General features: G+C 33.6%; 1 protein-coding gene across 3 annotated transcripts; it reads left to right on the forward strand.

Annotated features, from left to right (window-relative positions):
* Positions 1-48: 48 nt before the first annotated feature.
* Positions 49-18,569, forward strand: LOC127878167 (ADP-ribosyl cyclase/cyclic ADP-ribose hydrolase 2-like). Of its 3 annotated transcripts, none has more exons than XM_052424657.1 (8): positions 49-278; positions 12,923-13,116; positions 13,904-14,033; positions 15,091-15,178; positions 15,738-15,960; positions 17,317-17,409; positions 17,916-18,002; positions 18,303-18,569. In XM_052424657.1, the coding sequence occupies exons 2-8, from the start codon at positions 12,941-12,943 to the stop codon at positions 18,397-18,399; spliced, it is 894 nt and encodes a 297-aa protein (XP_052280617.1). In that variant the 5' UTR covers positions 49-278; positions 12,923-12,940; the 3' UTR covers positions 18,400-18,569. The 3 variants fall into 3 exon arrangements, with proteins under 3 accessions (XP_052280617.1, XP_052280600.1, XP_052280607.1); XM_052424640.1 differs by lacking the exon at positions 49-278 and adding an exon at positions 2,457-2,573; XM_052424647.1 differs by lacking the exon at positions 49-278 and adding an exon at positions 12,563-12,727.
* The last annotated feature ends 268 nt before the right edge of the window (positions 18,570-18,837 follow it).

Genomic DNA, 18,837 nt, shown 5'->3' on the forward strand with positions numbered 1-18,837 from the left:
TTGCATTTTACCAGAGCTGAAAAGATATATCCCATGTTTCAATTAATAATTACATGAATTTGAAGTTAAATGTTGACCTGAAAGTCTATATAAAAAGTTCACCACTTGTCATGTGTGCATTGTTGTTGTAAGAAAACAGTAAGAATTGACATTTATATTTTAAGAAAAAACAAACAAACAACAATTAAAAGGACCTGCATTTTTTTTAACAAAGGACAATAAAGGATTTATAAAAACGCGATCATGTAATCTTGACAATATGCCTGAAGCATTTTGAGGCAAGTATTCAGAATAAGACTTAAGATTTGTTTACAACTTTGATAAGTATTGTTAACAAATAGAAATAGCTTTAAAAAACTGAATCCCGAAACCTTGACAGAATGCATTGTAACAATTGTAGACAATTCGTTTGTATTTGTAAGTTTTGCAAAATGTTGAGGGAGTTGCGCACGGGAGCTTGATTATGACCGCCTATAAGGGCTCATCGTAATTTACAAACACCAAACCATGAGTTGGTAATCCAGTTCTTTACCCCACTTGAACCAGAATCAAAAATGGCTTTTATATTATCAAAATATACATTCTGATCAAGTTTCATCAAGATTGAGTCATTAATGTGTCTACAGATCAAAGAGTCGTAAAAAAATTTGACCTAGTGATTAAAAGGTGAACGACCCAGATTCAAACTAGTCCTACACTTTTGGACAATAAAATCATGGAAAACATAAAAACGGTGGCACCGTAACATACAAAAATAGATTTTGACTGAGAAAAAGTGAAAACATATAATTGGCAATTTTATGCAAATATTGGAATGGTTATTAATAACATAAGTGTTGATAAATATATTTGAACATAAAACGTACATACAAAATGAGACATTTTTTTCATCTTGCAACAACATACCAGTCCGCAATTTGTTGTGTGTAAGCGAATCACTTGCGTTCACAATCAAACACAACTTTGCAGCAAACTGACCATTCAGGGAACAAACGTTCCCAGACCGTTCCAAACGTGTTCCTGATATAAATACATCTACATGCTGATCAAATCTGTTAAATAAATTGAATTTTTTTATGATTGAAAAGCTTAACACAAATATAAGTACCCATAGACTAGGGCTTCGAACATTGATGATGAGGGAATAAATATAATGTATAAATTCAATTAGTATTCGTACATATGATCTTTTAGTATGACCTAGGAACAGCTTATCTTGCTGGTACCAGTATTATATTCTTTTGCAGTGCTGTGTTTAGTCATCTATGTTGTCTAAATTATAACATCATTACTTGGATATGACTGGCACACTGTACTGCACATCATCTTACTATATGTTGGGTTCATCACAGATCCCTGTGTCGGTTACCAAAATATACGAGCCATCAATAGTCTAAATGATATAAAATCGGAAAGACAAACCTCCGGAATATCTATAACATCAGAACCACCTGTATCCGTTACCAACACGGGCGAACCATCGCTGTTAACACAATTTCCATATGATGTCAATGTGTAAGATAAATGGCTGAATCTGGGTACGAATCCTTAAGGATGTATCGTCGATGTTATTTAGCCATGCGTCTTTCTTATATACCGCGTCAACAAACTTTCTGTTAGTACTACAAGACACTTACTCTCTTTTCGTGTCTATAAATTGTCATTAATTTTGAAGACACTGCACCTATTTAATATAATCTATTCTATTCCTTTTGTCATTATACATTGACGATTTCTTGATTGACACCAGTTTATCCAAGGATGATACTGTATTCCTTTGAATTTTGTCAAGTGCATGTGTCATTAACTGTCTTGCGTATGGTTTCAATGTTATCCAGTATATATGTTTCCTGCATTTATTCTGTTTTTCTTCTAGTCTGGTGAGGGTGTGTCTCAGATTTTCTCTTTGTATTGCAAGGTTTGCAGGCATTTTTTGAGTTTCAGTTCATCTCGCATTCTTTATCTGTGTCATATATTAATTCCACCTTGTTAAATTCTCTGTTGGACGAACATGGCTATAACGTTTTAAGTAGATAATCAAAACATAAAATCGAACCTAAAAGTTTTAGTTTTAATAAGAACACAGAATTTTTTATTTAAATGTAATATTATGTTTCTGAAAATATTTACATAAAATATTTTACATTGGTCCATAAATATACACATACTAAAAATATTTGTTCTGGTCTAATTCATAATTGTGGCTGTTTTAATAATGTTATTTTATTCATCAGGAAAAATTTTAATAAAAAAAATCGTCGCTTTTATGATATGTTTTTTAAAACATGAAATACTTAGTACTTACTTGTGATAGGTAAGGAAGCAAGTATCACACAATAGCAAGCAATGATCCATGCAAAATAACTTCAATTTCTCATCTTTGTGAACACTACATTGCTCAAAAGCATTGTTTTACAATTTAAATTGTGTTAAGCGCATCGTTGTAAAATTTGCAGTTTGTCGTTTATTGACGGCCGTTCATTTTTGGAGATGCATTCATAAGCGAGCCAATGCTACTTCCGAAGTGTCGCTAAAGAGCGGAAGATTTTTAAAACGACGGAGATATCTAGATGGTGAGTAGGGTTTACATGTGTTTTTCATTATATTTCGCTTAGTTAAAAAATCTGACAATGTACTGCGACTAAGCGAAGATTTATTGATCCGAACTTGTACGGAAACATAAAATCACGTCCCATTGGAAATCTTTTTTAGTTGTGACGTGGTCGAGTTTTAAAAAGCAAATCGACATTTTCGCCTTTATGGCGCGCAAACGTAGATCCCAATAAATCGCTAATGATATCAAACGATTGCTTTTAAAATATTTAACAGTAACATAAATATATGCTTTTGGCCGATCTACTGTTAGAGCATCTTTCTGAAACTATTTGAATCGAGAATACTTCAAAATAAAAAATTATCTGTGAACAATTTAATTTAATAATATCCAAATAGTTTGACAATTGTGCACTAGCTCATCATCTGAATACAAAATAAGGATTCTCGATAATATATTTTTCTTCGAATATGCTTTTAAACTTTAATAAATCTATGATTCTGCACTAAAAATTACTGCATCATTTTTGTTCATTTGTGTATTCGATTGTTGTTTATATTTGATGACCTTTAGATGTTCCTGACAATTGACGTAGATTCTTCAAAAAGATAAAAGAACTTAAAACTGTTATGGTATTGAGAAGTTATTCAATAACTTATAAAACTTATATTTCCTCATTTAAACAATAATATAGATTGGATTGAAACTAGAGCTAATGGAGATGTCGAAATTGTGTAATTGTTATTTTTCCTTCATAAATAGCAATCGCAAAGATTCTTTCTACCTTTAAATGGACGGAGGTGTACGATCCGATCGTTTGAAAGAAAGAAAATTACCTTCTTTCCTTTTTAACCGAAAAAAATGTGATGACTGTTTGTTGAAAACTGGTTGGAAATTATCATTTTCAAAATGAACTTTTGCACCAGGTTTCGGACAATACCAAAATAAAAAACACTATTAAAACGTAAAATCAACAGAAACAAAGTTTTACTTATAGAATATCAATTTAAATTAATTTTTAGCAAGAACAACAAGAATTACCAGTATATCTACACTTAATTTTGTGTAAACAAATACATTTTGCAAATACACAAATGTACGTTGCAGCCTCCATAAATACAAAAGCTTTCCAATATGACACACATACATGGAACACATAATGATAAAACTAAACGAGAAGTAGCGCGCTTTTGAACAATCTCAGTTACGTAATATAACGCGGTAACCGCATGCAATAAATATAGTAGAAAGATACAAATGTATGATCTATGTGATTTAAGTAAACCAAGTTTAAACATTGTCGTAAACACTTAAATTATTTATGCAGATACTTTATTAGTACGGATACATATTTTCATTGTAGTTTTGTAGATTTTCAATTGTGCAACAAGCAGTACAGGAACAGAATCTATACTGATATCACCTACTTTTTAATAATAGGTGTTCTCCAAAAGTACGGTGGCATTTATAGATACTTTATCGATGAATGCAACAAAAAACGACGTTTGGTAGAGTCGATGATCAACAACACGATACAAAGTGGAGAAAAACTGGTAAGGCAAAAATATATGTAATTGAAACAGGAGAGAGAATCGATGCTGCCAAATCTGTTGATGGAAAGGAGGAAAAAAAACATAAGAGATGAATATATGAAAACAACAGTGACATAGACGACAAGAAATATGAGAACAACGAAACAGGGAATGCAGTGATTGAAACTTATAACAACGGCGATATGGACGATGTTATGAACGAGTGTGTAAATGTAGATGGACAAGAGCAAAAAACAATGTTGATAGTAGTAGCGAAAATGAGGAAGTAAACGAAAATTCTTCTACTGACAAAGCGCACGGGCGCGAGGATATGAAGATGAAATTAAGAAAGAACGAGTTGATTGGGCGTAAAATGGAGCAAATCAAAAGAAATATTGAGGCACACACAATTATGGGTAAAAACAGCAGAGAATGCACATGACAATAGGTAAATGAAGTACAAGATCAAAACGAGAGAGACAAACGAAAAATAAGTATTAGAATATGTTTTGAAAGAGAAGCCTCGAGATTAAAATGTTTTTGTGCAGCATGTAGAAGGAGATTGAATGGATGACTTTGAAGGTGAAAACATTGATCCCGACCAAGACAAATCGACGTTTACCTTGCGTGATGAATGGGACGAGTTAGAGATATCGTCTGACACAAGTATCAGTAACAGAATGGAGAAGCCAACGCGCAGAAACAATGAAAACCGGCGATACAGAAGGAAGCGAAGAATATGAAAGATATGCAACGACAGTGACTTTTTTCTGCAAAATATATATTGTTTACAGTTTGCTTGACGATTTAAGATGTGGAGTAACACTGCCTTTTTTCTAATTATTCTCCAATACAAGAATGCTTTAAGATGCTTAACTGAAATATGTGGTTGACAATATTATGCATGAAATGTATAATGTATATAACATATATACATATTTTGAATAAAATTTAGTATTTGACGTGGGGGCATTATAATATATTTACACCCATGGGGTTGCTGCTATGTAAAAATGGTCGTAAAACGCACCCGATCTCAAAGCAAACGGACCCGATCCCAAACCGATATTGTATTTTTTTTAAATCCCGACCCCCCAACCCCCCCCCCCCCCAATTTTTATGTCCACTGTAGTGGGGGACATATTGTTTTTGCCCTGTCTGTTGGTCTGTTAATTTGTTTGCTCAAACTTTAACATTTTGCCATAACTTTTGCAATATTGAAGAAAGCAACTTCATATTTGGCATGCATGTGTATCTCATGGAGCTACACATTTTGAGTGGTGAAAGGTCAATGTCAAGGTCATCCTTCAAGGTCAAAGGTCAAATATATAGATTCAAAGCGGCGCAGAAGGGGACATAGTGTTTCCGAAAAACACATTTCTTGTTTATTTTTTAATTTTTACTCGGAAGTGTATAATAGTTATAATATCTTATTTGTTTCATAAGTATTTTACTATAATTTAAATGATAACACACATTTGACATAAGATTGAGACATGTGATATGCAAGTACTTAAAGTCATTTCATATTTGGAGAATTTTTACGATTTTTGGCGCCATTTTATAATGCCGAAACGTTAAATTAATGCGTAGAATCAGAGATTTATAATTATTTAATATCCCTTAGGATAATTCAACTGATTTAATTTTAACTTGAAAGGCCTGATGTGTCACTTTTTGTTGATAGAAAAAATCCCTATGTGATCCATTTTGTCGATAAAAAAATTCCTTATTGTGCCATTTTATCATTTTTAAAAATCCCAAAATGAACAAACTCATTATCCAAAAATGGCGAAAAAAACCATTGACACCTAGAAAAAATGCGGTTTAGTACGAGTCACATTTCATTTTATTTCATTTCATTACCCGCATTATGCAATAAATACTGCATATTTGTATAAGCTATAGATTCGAGACTAATATAGGAAAAGATCTATAAAAAAGCTGTCTTCATGTAAAAAAATACGTGTCTAACTGTTGAATGTACTGTGTGCATTAATATCATATAGGTATTTGATTTTAGTGGTCTTTTTCATAATAAACACCATTCTAGATTTCATTACCTTTAGGGCATTTTCACACAAGGATTAATTCGAATATTGTATATTATGTATGTTATACCAGCAGCTTTACTAGATAAGCACCTGTATCTGTATAACAAAGTGTTTCTATATAATATATTGTGCTTCCTTTATGCTTTTAAATTTCAATAAATATGTTATTCTGTGCTTAAATCCATGCATGTTTTTCTGTTTATATTGAGTCGATGTTTATATGTTACGTTAATATCAACAACAGCACTCATGCTACGTTGAGAACAAGTATTTGGAAATAATCTAGGAAATAAGACGGCGTTCAACGATCAGCATTACCATAACGTTATGAACGCATATTCAAAAATGCGCAAAGAAAAGTTCCTTAATTTTTAACAATTATATAAGATTTCAATTCGGTTATGACGTAATATTATATGCATCTGATAACGTCATTAAATTGTTTAAGCCGCTAAGAATGTTAAGTAACATGAACAAACGAGAAAATTGCAATAAAATAAGAAATCACAAGACACAGAAGTTGCATATTTGGTTCGTACCATTATATAATAATTTAGTATATTTCACCAAAAGATATATAAAACACCATTACCTCTATCACCATTGTTGTAGTTAAATTGTTTGTTGTACATTCTACACGGAAAATTACAGTAATGTGTTCACATAGCCACAACAAATGTAGGCATGTAGGGAAACATAGCTCTCTCTTTTTGGATATAAACATACCCATAACAAGTCTCCTTAAAATAGACAATCGACTTAAAACTTACTATTGAGATATTATTGGAAAACTCGAACACTTCTATTTCCTCGTTAAAGAAATAATACCATCTACTGGAAAAGTTGTGGTGGCGTAATTGTATTTACTTCTTAATTAAACACAACGGATTTTTTTTTCTTGTTTCGTTTGAACAAAGTAAAATTACAAATGCATTTCCATTTTGCAGCGAAGAACATGATGATCCGTTGTTGAAAATATACCGAATTTAATTTTTAAAATAAACTTTTTCACCAGATTTTCGAACAATAAAAAACTCAAATACACGTTTTTAGAGTTAAATCAACAAATACAAAGTGTTAATTATGGTTGCATTTGAATATCAAGTTTAATTAATTTGTAACCAAAGAAAATAAAAATAAAACATATTAACTAGTACATCTTCACTTGTTTCTGCGTAAACAAACATTCTTTATATCCACATCATGGCACGTTTTTTTAATTAAGCATATTAGTAAATATAATATATTATGAAATGTAATACTCGATATATATAAATCAAAGATGTGGCACAAACATAATTAATAGTCTTGATCAGCATTAAAGATATATGTGATTTACGGAAATCAGGCTTTAACATAATGGTAAATAACATAATTATTTATATTGACATTGAACATATTAGTACGGATATAGATTGTATTTCTTAACTGTTACTATTATTTTGCAAATGTAAGTAATCGAGGTGTAGAAATCCAGCTGTAGTAAAAGCACAGGAACGGAGTTAATACTGATAAAAAGTGCTTAATATGATTTAATTTTCTCAAAAGTATTCTCCAAGATGAATGGAAGTATTTACTGATACTTCCTCAATGAGTACCAAATACGCTGTAATATGTAGATTCTGAAGCGCACAATAAAAAGTGGAGATAAATTTGCAAAAGGAAAAGGGCAAATGTATAAACAGAAGTAGGGAAAACCGAAGAGAACAGCTATGGTGATGGAGACGAGGAAGATAATGAAACAAGAGATACCGATGTACAAACTGAAAACCACGGTTATACAGATGATAATGAAAGTGAAAAGGAAAACAGGGAATAAACGAATGCAGTGATTGGAACTGACAACGACGGCGACATGGACGAGTGTGAAAATGAAGAGGATGAAGAGCGAAAAACAATGCTGATATTAGTGAAAATGAGGGAATAATCGCAAATTGTTTTATTGACAAAGGACATTTGAACGTGGACGTTCACACTAAAATTGAGGCGTAGCATATAAAGAACGAGTTCATTAAACGTGAAAAGGATCAAATCGAAAGAAACATTAAAGCATGTTTTGAAAGAGAAGCATCGTGAAAAGGGATTTTTTGGGGCAGCATGTAAGATGTATTGAAGATTTTGGAATGTGATAACATTGCTTCCTGCTACGCCGGAACGACTCTTACCTGGTATGATGAATGGGATGAGTTAGAGACAGGTGGTAAAGGACCGGGAAAGCGAACAAGCAGACACAATGTAGAACGACGGAAAAGAAGGAGGCTTAGATGATGAACGATATATAGCGACACTGACTTCCTTCAGCAAAACTAACATTATATATAGTTGCTTGACGCTAAGTAGATATGGAGTGACACTGCAATTTTCTAATTATTCTGCAATACAATAAAGCTTTAAGCGGTTTATTTGAAATATGGGGTGGACAATATTATTCATAAAATTTAATATTAGGTTTCTTCATAAATTCAATATTTGACATGTTTGCATGATAATATATTCACGCTTAAAAGGCGCATTTCATTTTACCGATATAAATTGCAGTCACACATAGCCCGCTTATTGCAACTAACACTGCATTTGTGTACCCGCGATAGATTTGATACAAATATAGAAAGAAATATATGAAAATATGAAATAAATCTGTTCAAGTATAAAAAAATATTGTTTAATAAATTGTATACATTAATGTCCAATGGTTACGTTATTTTAAGCTCTCTCTATCATTTTATAACATTCCCATTCTAAAGTTAAGTACATTAATGACGATGGCATGAAAAGCTTCTCAATTCAAAGAAAATATATTGTGGAACGCCAACAACCTTACTATATACAGACATGTATATGTATGCAAATGTGTTTCTTTTTAATATATGTTGCTTCGAATATGCTTTTAAATTTCAATAACTTTTTCAGTAAAAATCCCTGCATGATTTTTTTGCATTTGCATGCTATCGATGCTTATATTTGGTTGACCTTAATATCAATAACAGCACCCATGTAACTTAGAAAAGACCTTAATATCAATAACAGCACCCATGTAACTTAGAAAAAAAAAGTATTTGAAAATAACGTGTCATGTAGAAAACAAGACGCCATTCATTTAAAAAGATCCGCAACGCCATAAAATTAACATATTTGAACGCATAAAAACCCTGAAAAAGGTCCAAGTGTTAGATTTCATTCGGAGCTCGCGAGCTGTAGGTTTTTCCGATTTCTGAGCGCGTGCGGGAGGTACAAATATTGTCATTAATACAGTTATGACCAGTAACGTCGATATCCGATTTGCTTCTCATTTAGTAGTGGATAATAAGTATTTAAACGACAGAAGTGTTCCTTCTAGGAATTTTTTTTATAGTTATAGTTATAACTATATCAATTATTATTAATAATTACACATTACAAATCTAACACTGATATGCATGTATGTCAGACATTTAATACAGGATTAAAGTCTAAATACACCGTTCAGATGTACAGCCGCCTATACGAATGGGTCCAGTAGCTAACATCCTTAAAATAAACGAAAAACAGACTTTGTCAGCTGTATGGTAATGAAGGAACCTATACAAACGGCTTTACATATGCAATATTTCTTCTGAAAAACATTATTCATGTTCTTGTTTTTTTGGCATGCTTTATAGATATAGCAAATAAAAGTAATGTATGGTAAAGCTCGTAAGTGATGTGCCTTCTAATCTTAAGGTCTTAGTCTTTAGCGAATAATTTTCTTTACTTTTCAGATAAGATTAAAGAAAAGCATCACAATGGAGCTATATCGATAGACTTTTAAATATCCAACTGATATAGAACGATATATTAGATCTAGTTCTACGATGGACTGAGGATAGTAAGGTTTTTGTTGTTTGGTACTTGTCTGTATGATTTCAATATATCTGAATAAAATAATATATATATGATGGAGTCAATGTCTTGGTAGTTTCGTTGACAAACTTCCATTAAAACTGTATGCCCAGACCTACGCAAAGTATTCTCTTTTAAAATATGCTAGTCAGCGTTTGTTTGTACCTACCGCGCGTGCTCAAATATCGGAAAAACCCAGATTGGAGAGTTCCGAATAATAACTAAACTATTATCGATAATTTTCATTGTATTACTGAAACTATGTTTAGATATCTTTGATTTCCCATTGTTACCCCCAATTAAACGCAATTTTACCAAGGGCTACTATTATGTATAAATGTTTATAAAAACATACGGATGAGCTTCCTTTTAAAGCCACACACCTTGAAATAAAATACATGTTAATCCATACATATAGATGCAATTTGAAAGTGTGCAAAATTGTCATAAAATAAAAAGCCTAGTTAGCAAGTAATTAATTAATTTATTTTTTTATTTTCAAACCGAAAGTAGGATTTCTAGAAGTAAACGTCCATTTCGACAAACGCGATTATTTTTAAGTTTTAAAGCGCAAAAAAGACGGATTTCTATCGCGTAACCACCAGATATATTCTAATTGGCATAGATAAAATTAAATCCATATCCTAGTTAGCAAGTAATTTATTATTTTGTTTTATTTTTAAAACCGAAAATAGGATTTCTATATGTATACGTCCTTTTCGACAAACGCGATGATTTTTAAGTTTTAAAGAGCAAAAAAGACGGATTTTTACCTTGTAACCACCAGATATATTCTAATTGGCATTTATAAAATTAAATATATAGCCTAGTTAGCAAGTAATATATTATTTTTCAAACGGAACCGCTTTTAAAACCGAAAACAGTATTTCTAGACGTATACGTCCATTTCAACAAACGCGATTATTTTTAATTTTTAAAGCGCAAAAAAGACAGATTTCTACCTTGTTACAACCAGATATATTATAATTGGCATAGATAAAATATATTTATTATTTATACTTAAATTTACTTTTATTTCAAGGTGTGTATCTTTAAAATACAACGGGGAATTATATTGTCCGGAATGGCAATAATACAAACAAAAAATCATTCGTAATCATAAAATTAAAAGAAAATTTGTTGGGTTTGACGGAATATCGATTTTAATTCACTCGTGATAAATTCGACATTCCACCAAATCCAACAAATATCCTCTCTATATATAACTAACAGTATCTGCGGATGTAATGCGTTTAAAAATCACTCTAAACGTTACTCAAGGTACTCTGAATATGCTTGTAATATAAACTCATTTTAAGTTATTATATATTCACGTTCCCTTAACTGTCGGCTTAACACGGTGGCTATGTATACAGATCTTAACAATTAAGAATTGTTCGGCAATTTAGGACATTTGTGTCAAGTGCCTCTACAACAGATAAGATAAATACAAGGCCTGTTTTAAAGTGAGCGGACTTTTAAATTATGGCACATGTGCGTTAAAGCTTTGTCAAAACTAAGGTTTCCTCTTGGTTCAATATTAAACACGATAAATCGGCAACTGTGCTTTAGCCATTTTTTCTATATTAAAATGAATATATGTATACACTTTGAACGTAAAGTACAAAATAGCTGCGAACAAAGCCTTTCATACGTTTACATGTATATAAAACATGTCAGTGAGTGTTGAAAACTGTGATGTTTTTAAATAAAATATTGATAGCGATTGTGTTATTTGTACGGAGCATAGCGCTGTATCTGTAATTAGATTAAAATGACTATCGGTAAAAGAAAAGATGGTATTCAACAACGTAGGTTTCGACTCTTAGTTTTAGAAGGTTCCGAAATGCGGCGAGAATTTTCAACAGTGAAGTACGTGTGGCTATATTGGTCATTGTCGGCTCGGGTACTACTTAAAAGTACATCGGGAACTCTACATTTAATACAATTTACCCAGGTATTGAAAATACGCTTCGAGGCACCAGACCAATATTAGACTACCCGAGTTTTATTCCCGCCAAAAATTCGATGTCGTAAAATGCGCTACCGAATAACGGAACAAAATTATCTTAGAATAAAACCCGCTGTCGTCGACATATCCTTTTAAGCATTTGCAACTTGATGATGAATCTGAAGACTTAAGTGGCAGATCATATATTAAGATACGCTTCGATACTAAAGGAAGTTTTATACAAACGGTTTATACGTTAAACTTAAATAAACGCATACATTACGTCTATCATATCTCAATAGCAGCCAACTTGGCCTCAACGAAACGGTTTTACATAAGTAAAGAAATTGCACCTGCTTTGGGGTTGATTTCTAAAACAACACTAGTGCAATCCCGAAATAAAGATCAGTTTTAGAAGAAGCCAAAAAAGGAAGTTTGAAAGCACGATACTCAAATAAATATACAATGCATCAATAAGTGTTTTAGCATGATTATAAAAAAAATGATGTTTTTAAAACGTACAATCAGACAGTACACCAAAAGTTTAATGTTACGCAACATGAATAGCAGCATCTTTAACTGGACGGCTTATCGGGCAAAGATTATGTTCATTGTCACACATACATGACATTGTATTTTTATCTTAACGACTCGGGAATTTATAGGCCTAACTTGATTGCGACGCAGTTAGTGAAGAATAGCTTTAGTGGATTGTGAGTCATAATAGCTTGGGACCTGCATGTGCACAAAGTGATGTTATAGTTGTTTTACTTTACGGGTAAGCAATTTGGCATCAGCTCAGTTTTACCTTAATGAATTATTCGCTTCGGTCTTTTAATCGACGAGTTCATAAAGGCGATTGCCTACGCGCGCAGTGAGTGTTTCTGAGAAGAAATCCACGCGAGAAACCTGCGTTCGTGTATACCACTGTACCAGCTTCATCATCCATACACGAGTAAACGTTTCATTCCAGTATTTGGACATAAGAAGCATGGCGCAAGCTGTTTTCTGGATGGTTGCTGGAATATTGATATGTTGGTACAGCGCGGGGTGTCCAGCGGAAGCGTGTCGCCCCGAGGAAGATGCGAGCTTTAACCTCCGAGAGGTCATCATCGGAACATGCGAGCGGTTCCAGGCGGACCATCAGGACGTCTTCTGTCCAGACAGGTACCGGCTTCCCATCTTATATAGAAACACAGCAGTTTCATTTTATTGTCGATGAAGTACATTACTGAGTCCATGTACATAGAAGGTTAACTCGAGGTTTGAACATGGTTACCGTTGTCTATCAGAGCCGATTTGTTGACATGCTCAACAATTATTTCGAGTCAAATTGATGTCAAGCTTGTGGCTTTAGGTATATGAATGGTGTTCATGTTCATAAGATTACAATACTCCCACGAGGTGCCAACATTTAAGTTGAAATTTCTGCGGCTATATTGGTTCGTGTATTATTTGAATTGTTTTATATTCAATTTTTTATGTACGTTTAATTTTGATTCAATATATGTCGTTGTATTCATGCTTATGGACTTATAATAACATGTAACACAATTCTGAAACTAGTTTATGACTATACGCTAATTTATATCAGGCAATCGGAATTCAGTTATCCAAGAACAGCGATAAGAATAAAGTCAGACACATATCTGTGTGTGTAGTCTATAGAAGACTATTATCGAGTTCCCCAATAAGGCCATCGCTTTAAGTTGACATGTTTGTTGGGTAACGGGAAATAGTGCGAGACAAAGGAGACGACCCCAGATCTTGGAGTGCCCGTTTTTTCAGCACTTAGCACACTGCAGATCGGTTCAACGTTTCATGCGAAAGATTAAGTAGGTTTTGGCTGAGCGGTCGATCGAACCTGCAACCTATGATTTGTGGTGTGTGCCATAGTGTTATCATCAGACAACTGATTGCCGATACATATGAAAGCTGGTCTGTGCTGTTTAAGATTCCGGAACTGTACGGATATTTGGGAAGCGTTCTCGGGGGCGTTCCGTCAGCAGCCGCGTTGTAACGTGAACGAGTCGAGGTACGACCGCTACGTTCAACTCACCGCCACAGACTTACCTAAGGACAAGGTACCGGAAAATGTTTTGTGTGTGTGCAGTAAAGTTATACAAAGAAGCTTACACATCGCGTTAACCTCTCTCTTTAGCTCACCTATGCAATGCGCATAATGATAGTGAGCTTTTGGAACCGCCTTTCGTCCTCGTGCGACGCGCGTTAAGTATTCAATCAAACGACATCTACTGTAAAAGCATTTGGAAGATTTTACAAACTTCGCTGAAAGAGTCAATGGTTGAACCTCTTTCAAAGTTGTTCAAATCGTTCCGGTCTGTTGAATATATAGGTCATCAGAGCTTAATATAGATTTTAAAAATAACAAATCTGCTTATTTAAAAGCGCAAGGGTCTTTGTTTTAATATGTTTTGTGTAAAACCGTATACGGGTCCTTTGCTAACTATGTTCAAATCCTTCCCCATGTGGGTCAGTTTTTTTAATATTTGGCACATTCAGCATGTAACATAAGTACAACGTGTGTTACAACAATTCCTTTGCGGTGAACATTGGCTGCAATGACTGACACAGATTAACATTGAAAAATAACGTATTTGAAACCAAACGGGAAACTTATGTGTTATTTGCTATGTGACATCCGAATATGGGACTAGACAAGGATTGTTCAAATCTTGCATCTGTAGACAAAACTGGCTACGCCCCATGACTTATATAGGCTTATGTAGTAAACAACTTAAAACATTTTATTTGAGCCCTCAACGGTCGGGGTCTTAACATTTGGCCTATACGAATGAATAGTGGGCCTCTACAAAGTGTGTTCATATTATGCTAATGGCTTCAAAATCGCCACCCCACGTGGGTCACTTGATTTAGATAGAATTCATGTTGAAGTAATTATATGAAACAACAAGTTCAAGAGATGTAATATGACACTCCAGTCAAAACTGGCAACGGTGTGGGACGTGCTATAATAGAATAATGACGCGCAGGTTTGATAATTAGGTATGTGACTTTGGATTGTGTATTTATAAAGATTGTTTAAATATAACCAATTGCTTCGAAGCTAGATACTTTCTATTAGGGCTATATATGGCCATCTTTGCCCTCTTATTGTAGGCCGTGTTTTGGGAGAACGTCTACCATTTTGTGAGTCGCTTCACCAATGGAGGTCGTCACTACTTTCAAGTCGGGGACACGCTGATGGGTAAGATGGCATTAAGGCTCTGCATGTATGACGAATAAATGTGACGTTTGCGACGGCACTTTAGCGCAACTTTGAGACAGTGTTGCTATATTCTTTAAAGTATAACAACTAATTTTGTCTACTAAAGTTTTACCAAATATTCGCTATATCATATTCGTAACTTGCTTTAATATTGAGTCGATAACAAGTAAAAATCGGGAATCGCGATTTTCTGTTTGTAAACATGCTATATTTTTTCGTTTGTATATGTGTCACTCGAATATGTGCATGTATTAATACATTATCAATTTTATATAAGATTTTAGAAACGACCTACTTTAGCCCTGTGTTCGTTGTGATAGTTATGTGTAAACATGCGTTCATTCTGGGTATGCTAGATCCTTGCAAAAAAGAATGTGTAAATATGACGTCTGCTTAAATGTACGAGTTAAAACTTCGTCTGCTTAGTGTATTAGTTGATAGTTTGTGTAATAAGGGTGGTAAATACGCATGAAGCTTGTCTGGAACGTGTCACTGCATCGCGTTCTCAAATTTTAATCCAGCATTCTAACTCCTAAAGGCTACATACCCGACGGCCTGCAGTGGTGCGGCAGCCTAAATGAATCGGATATCACTCCGGGCGGCAGCAAGTGTCCGAGCAGCTGGGAAGCTTCTTCCCACTGTCCGCAGGGCGCCTCTCGAGCGTGTTGGGTCGCCATTTCCAAGTACTTCGCCCAGCACGTGAGCGGCGAGATTTACGTCATGTTAAACACTTCTGTGACCCCGATCTACGCGATCGACACGTAAGATATGTACATTCCAAGAAAGGAAATTCATTTCTGCGTTGAATAAGACCGAATTCATGGAAATCCCTGCAAAATTGATGAAGTTATGGCTGTTCAAAGCGTTGCACCCTGTTTTCGGGTCATTTTGAGTTGAATACCTTGATATATATATATATATATATATATATATATATATATATATATATATATATATATATATATATATATATATATATATATATATATATATATATATATATATATATATATATATATATATATATATATATATATATCGTATGCATAAACACGGAATACGGAACTTAACCATCGTCTACTCATTGATAAATGAACATTTATCAGGCTTGACATACGAATCAGTAGCAATGTCGAGCCAGTTAATGTGATAAATTTTGTAAGCGTCAGGATTAATCAACAAGGTGTAGATTGTGTCGTCACTGGGGAAATAGGATAAAACATAGAAATGTGAGAAAAAAATCACACAACCATAAATATATAAGTTTATCTCCTTTTTAAGTTACTCGCAACACTTTAAACATAATATAAAATATGATCATGCTTAACAAATATGGGAAAATACTATAAAAGACCGGTGTTTTAAAGCATCAAATTACTTATTCTACAAACGAACTTGGCAGATAATACGTCCTAAACATGAAAATATAAGACAGTGACATAAACGCTTGATATGATTTTTTTATTTAAGGCAATTATCTATGTATGGTATTCATATATATATATATTTGATGTTGAAAATTTGTTGTCTGAGAAGTTGATTTTTCTGTTATATTTTGATTACATTTCATTCGAAATGATGTTTTCACCAATTAACATCAGAGCCACACTTTAACAACCTGTGCCATAGAAGCTCCTGAAATTTTTAGTTTGAGTGCTTCAGACGTGCACTGTAAAAGTGACTGTTCATTTTGCTGGTTGAAATTATCTATTAACGAGCATATACCGGAAGGTACTAAACCGTACATGTAAATATACAGGTACCGTACTCTTAAATATATACTTTTTCATGAATACTGGTTTAAATGTAAACTAAGAAGATAGGAGACCACTTGGTTTGAGTTAAGTGGTATAACGGTTTTACCATCAATCTAAAGGGACATAATTAACAGTTTTGATTAGTCTTGCAGTACCCAACTCTTCCATTCAATTTGTTATATAAATTGTTATATAAAGCATTTAAACAACGAAAGCCAGACTCTAAATATCTACAACAACAAAAGTTTAAATGCATATTAAACAATGCTCCTATATTTTGTAACGTATTTCCTGTGATTTCCCATCCACATGTACGACAGTGGTTGCTGATGTTCAATGACTATATTTCGGCTATTTCAGGTATCTTGCTGAGTACGAAATTCCGTACCTCCGATCAGGCGTTGTAACCAAGGCGACCGCATTGCTGCTAAACGACAGCCCAGAACCCGGGAAGTATGTCATAAGCGGTCTGCTTTTAACTGTCGGTCGTTTTGTTGTTTTGTGTAGATAGTTCGCTTTGTTGGTCATTTATATATAGTAAAATATATAATTAGTAATTAAATAGCTTAAATATACCAATTATGTTGCAAAAAAGCAATGGTTATCATACTAGATTTGAAAACGACCGAGTACTAAATGAGGAAGAGAAAAAAAAGTTTTTATCGAACCCTCTTGAAGTCTGCTCGATATAGTTATAAACATGGTTCAGTGTTTGTGCATGTGCGTGCACACGTACATTTGTGCGCCTCTCCGTCCGTCCGAACATGAAAGGGGTGTAACTGTATCATTCTTCATGCTGTTTTTCAATAATGAGTAACGAAAAAACAACTAAATCGGTTTATTCAACAAGAACACACTACATCATTATAACAAAATTTTAGCAGATTCGGGAATTTTCTTATTTTAATGACATCGCATTCTGCAAAATGCCATTCGGATGTATTTTGTTCTGGCCGCAGATCCCAGTGTTCTGATGGCAGCCTGTCAGTGCTAGAAGGTCAACTGAGGCAGAAGAACATCTCGTATATGTGCGTCGAAAACCGGAGGTATGGAAATTGTTTGGCATCGGGTACTTTTATCGTTGTTTGAATTGTAATTTTTAAGAAAATGTCATGCCTTATGTGTACATTGTCAACTGATCAAGTGTACAAATCTATTTGCAAACATGCATGAAAGAACTCATTCCTATAGTTCTATCTATAACACTCAATATGAAAATCCAACATGTTTTAAGATCCGAATAAATTTACGTGTTATTCTTGAAAAAATATGAAGTTGTGCATGCTAACGTATTATTATAATAATGAGACATACAGAAATAATCGCGTAAGGTCCTTTCATTACAGAGACGTCGCTACCATATACTGCCTAGACAACCCTACAGCCAAACTGTGTGATTCTCTGGCCCACGCCACCAACTCGGCACCAACCATTGTTGGTTAATGAATGCCATTCTTGTACTTTGTGTGTGCGCATATATATTGTTTTGATGTATTTTGTTATCAAAATACACATTGGCAGGTTATTATTAGTATGCATGCATATGGGAACACACAATGATAGATTGAGTTTTTTTGTACAAGGATGGGCCTTAAAATAAAATTTTCTTATTTTGTGTTGTTGACCTTATCCTCGTGTTTATTTATTCATTCATATTTTAAAGCCTATTTAGGCTTAAGAATATTCAATTGCATATTAATAATGTAAGGCCAAACAATGCATCACGCTAAAAAAGATTGCTATATCCCTATGCGACAGGGTTATTAAAGTCCCCTAAGGGGTACACATACATTTGGAAGGTAAAGTGGTTTTTATATGCGTTAATGATGTAAGTATGTTTACCCATAATTTATTTAAATGAAAACATTAAATCTTAATGAT

Source organism: Dreissena polymorpha, chromosome 1 (assembly GCF_020536995.1).
Source record: "Dreissena polymorpha isolate Duluth1 chromosome 1, UMN_Dpol_1.0, whole genome shotgun sequence".
NCBI lineage: Eukaryota > Metazoa > Mollusca > Bivalvia > Myida > Dreissenidae > Dreissena > Dreissena polymorpha.

Bases quoted from the DNA above. Each gene is read 5' to 3' on its own strand.
- LOC127878167 (XM_052424640.1), top strand. The intron at 14,034-15,090 runs GTACCGGAAAAT...CTCTTATTGTAG, and splicing joins CAGACTTACCTAAGGACAAG to GCCGTGTTTTGGGAGAACGT. The intron at 18,003-18,302 runs GTATGGAAATTG...CTTTCATTACAG, and splicing joins ATGTGCGTCGAAAACCGGAG to AGACGTCGCTACCATATACT.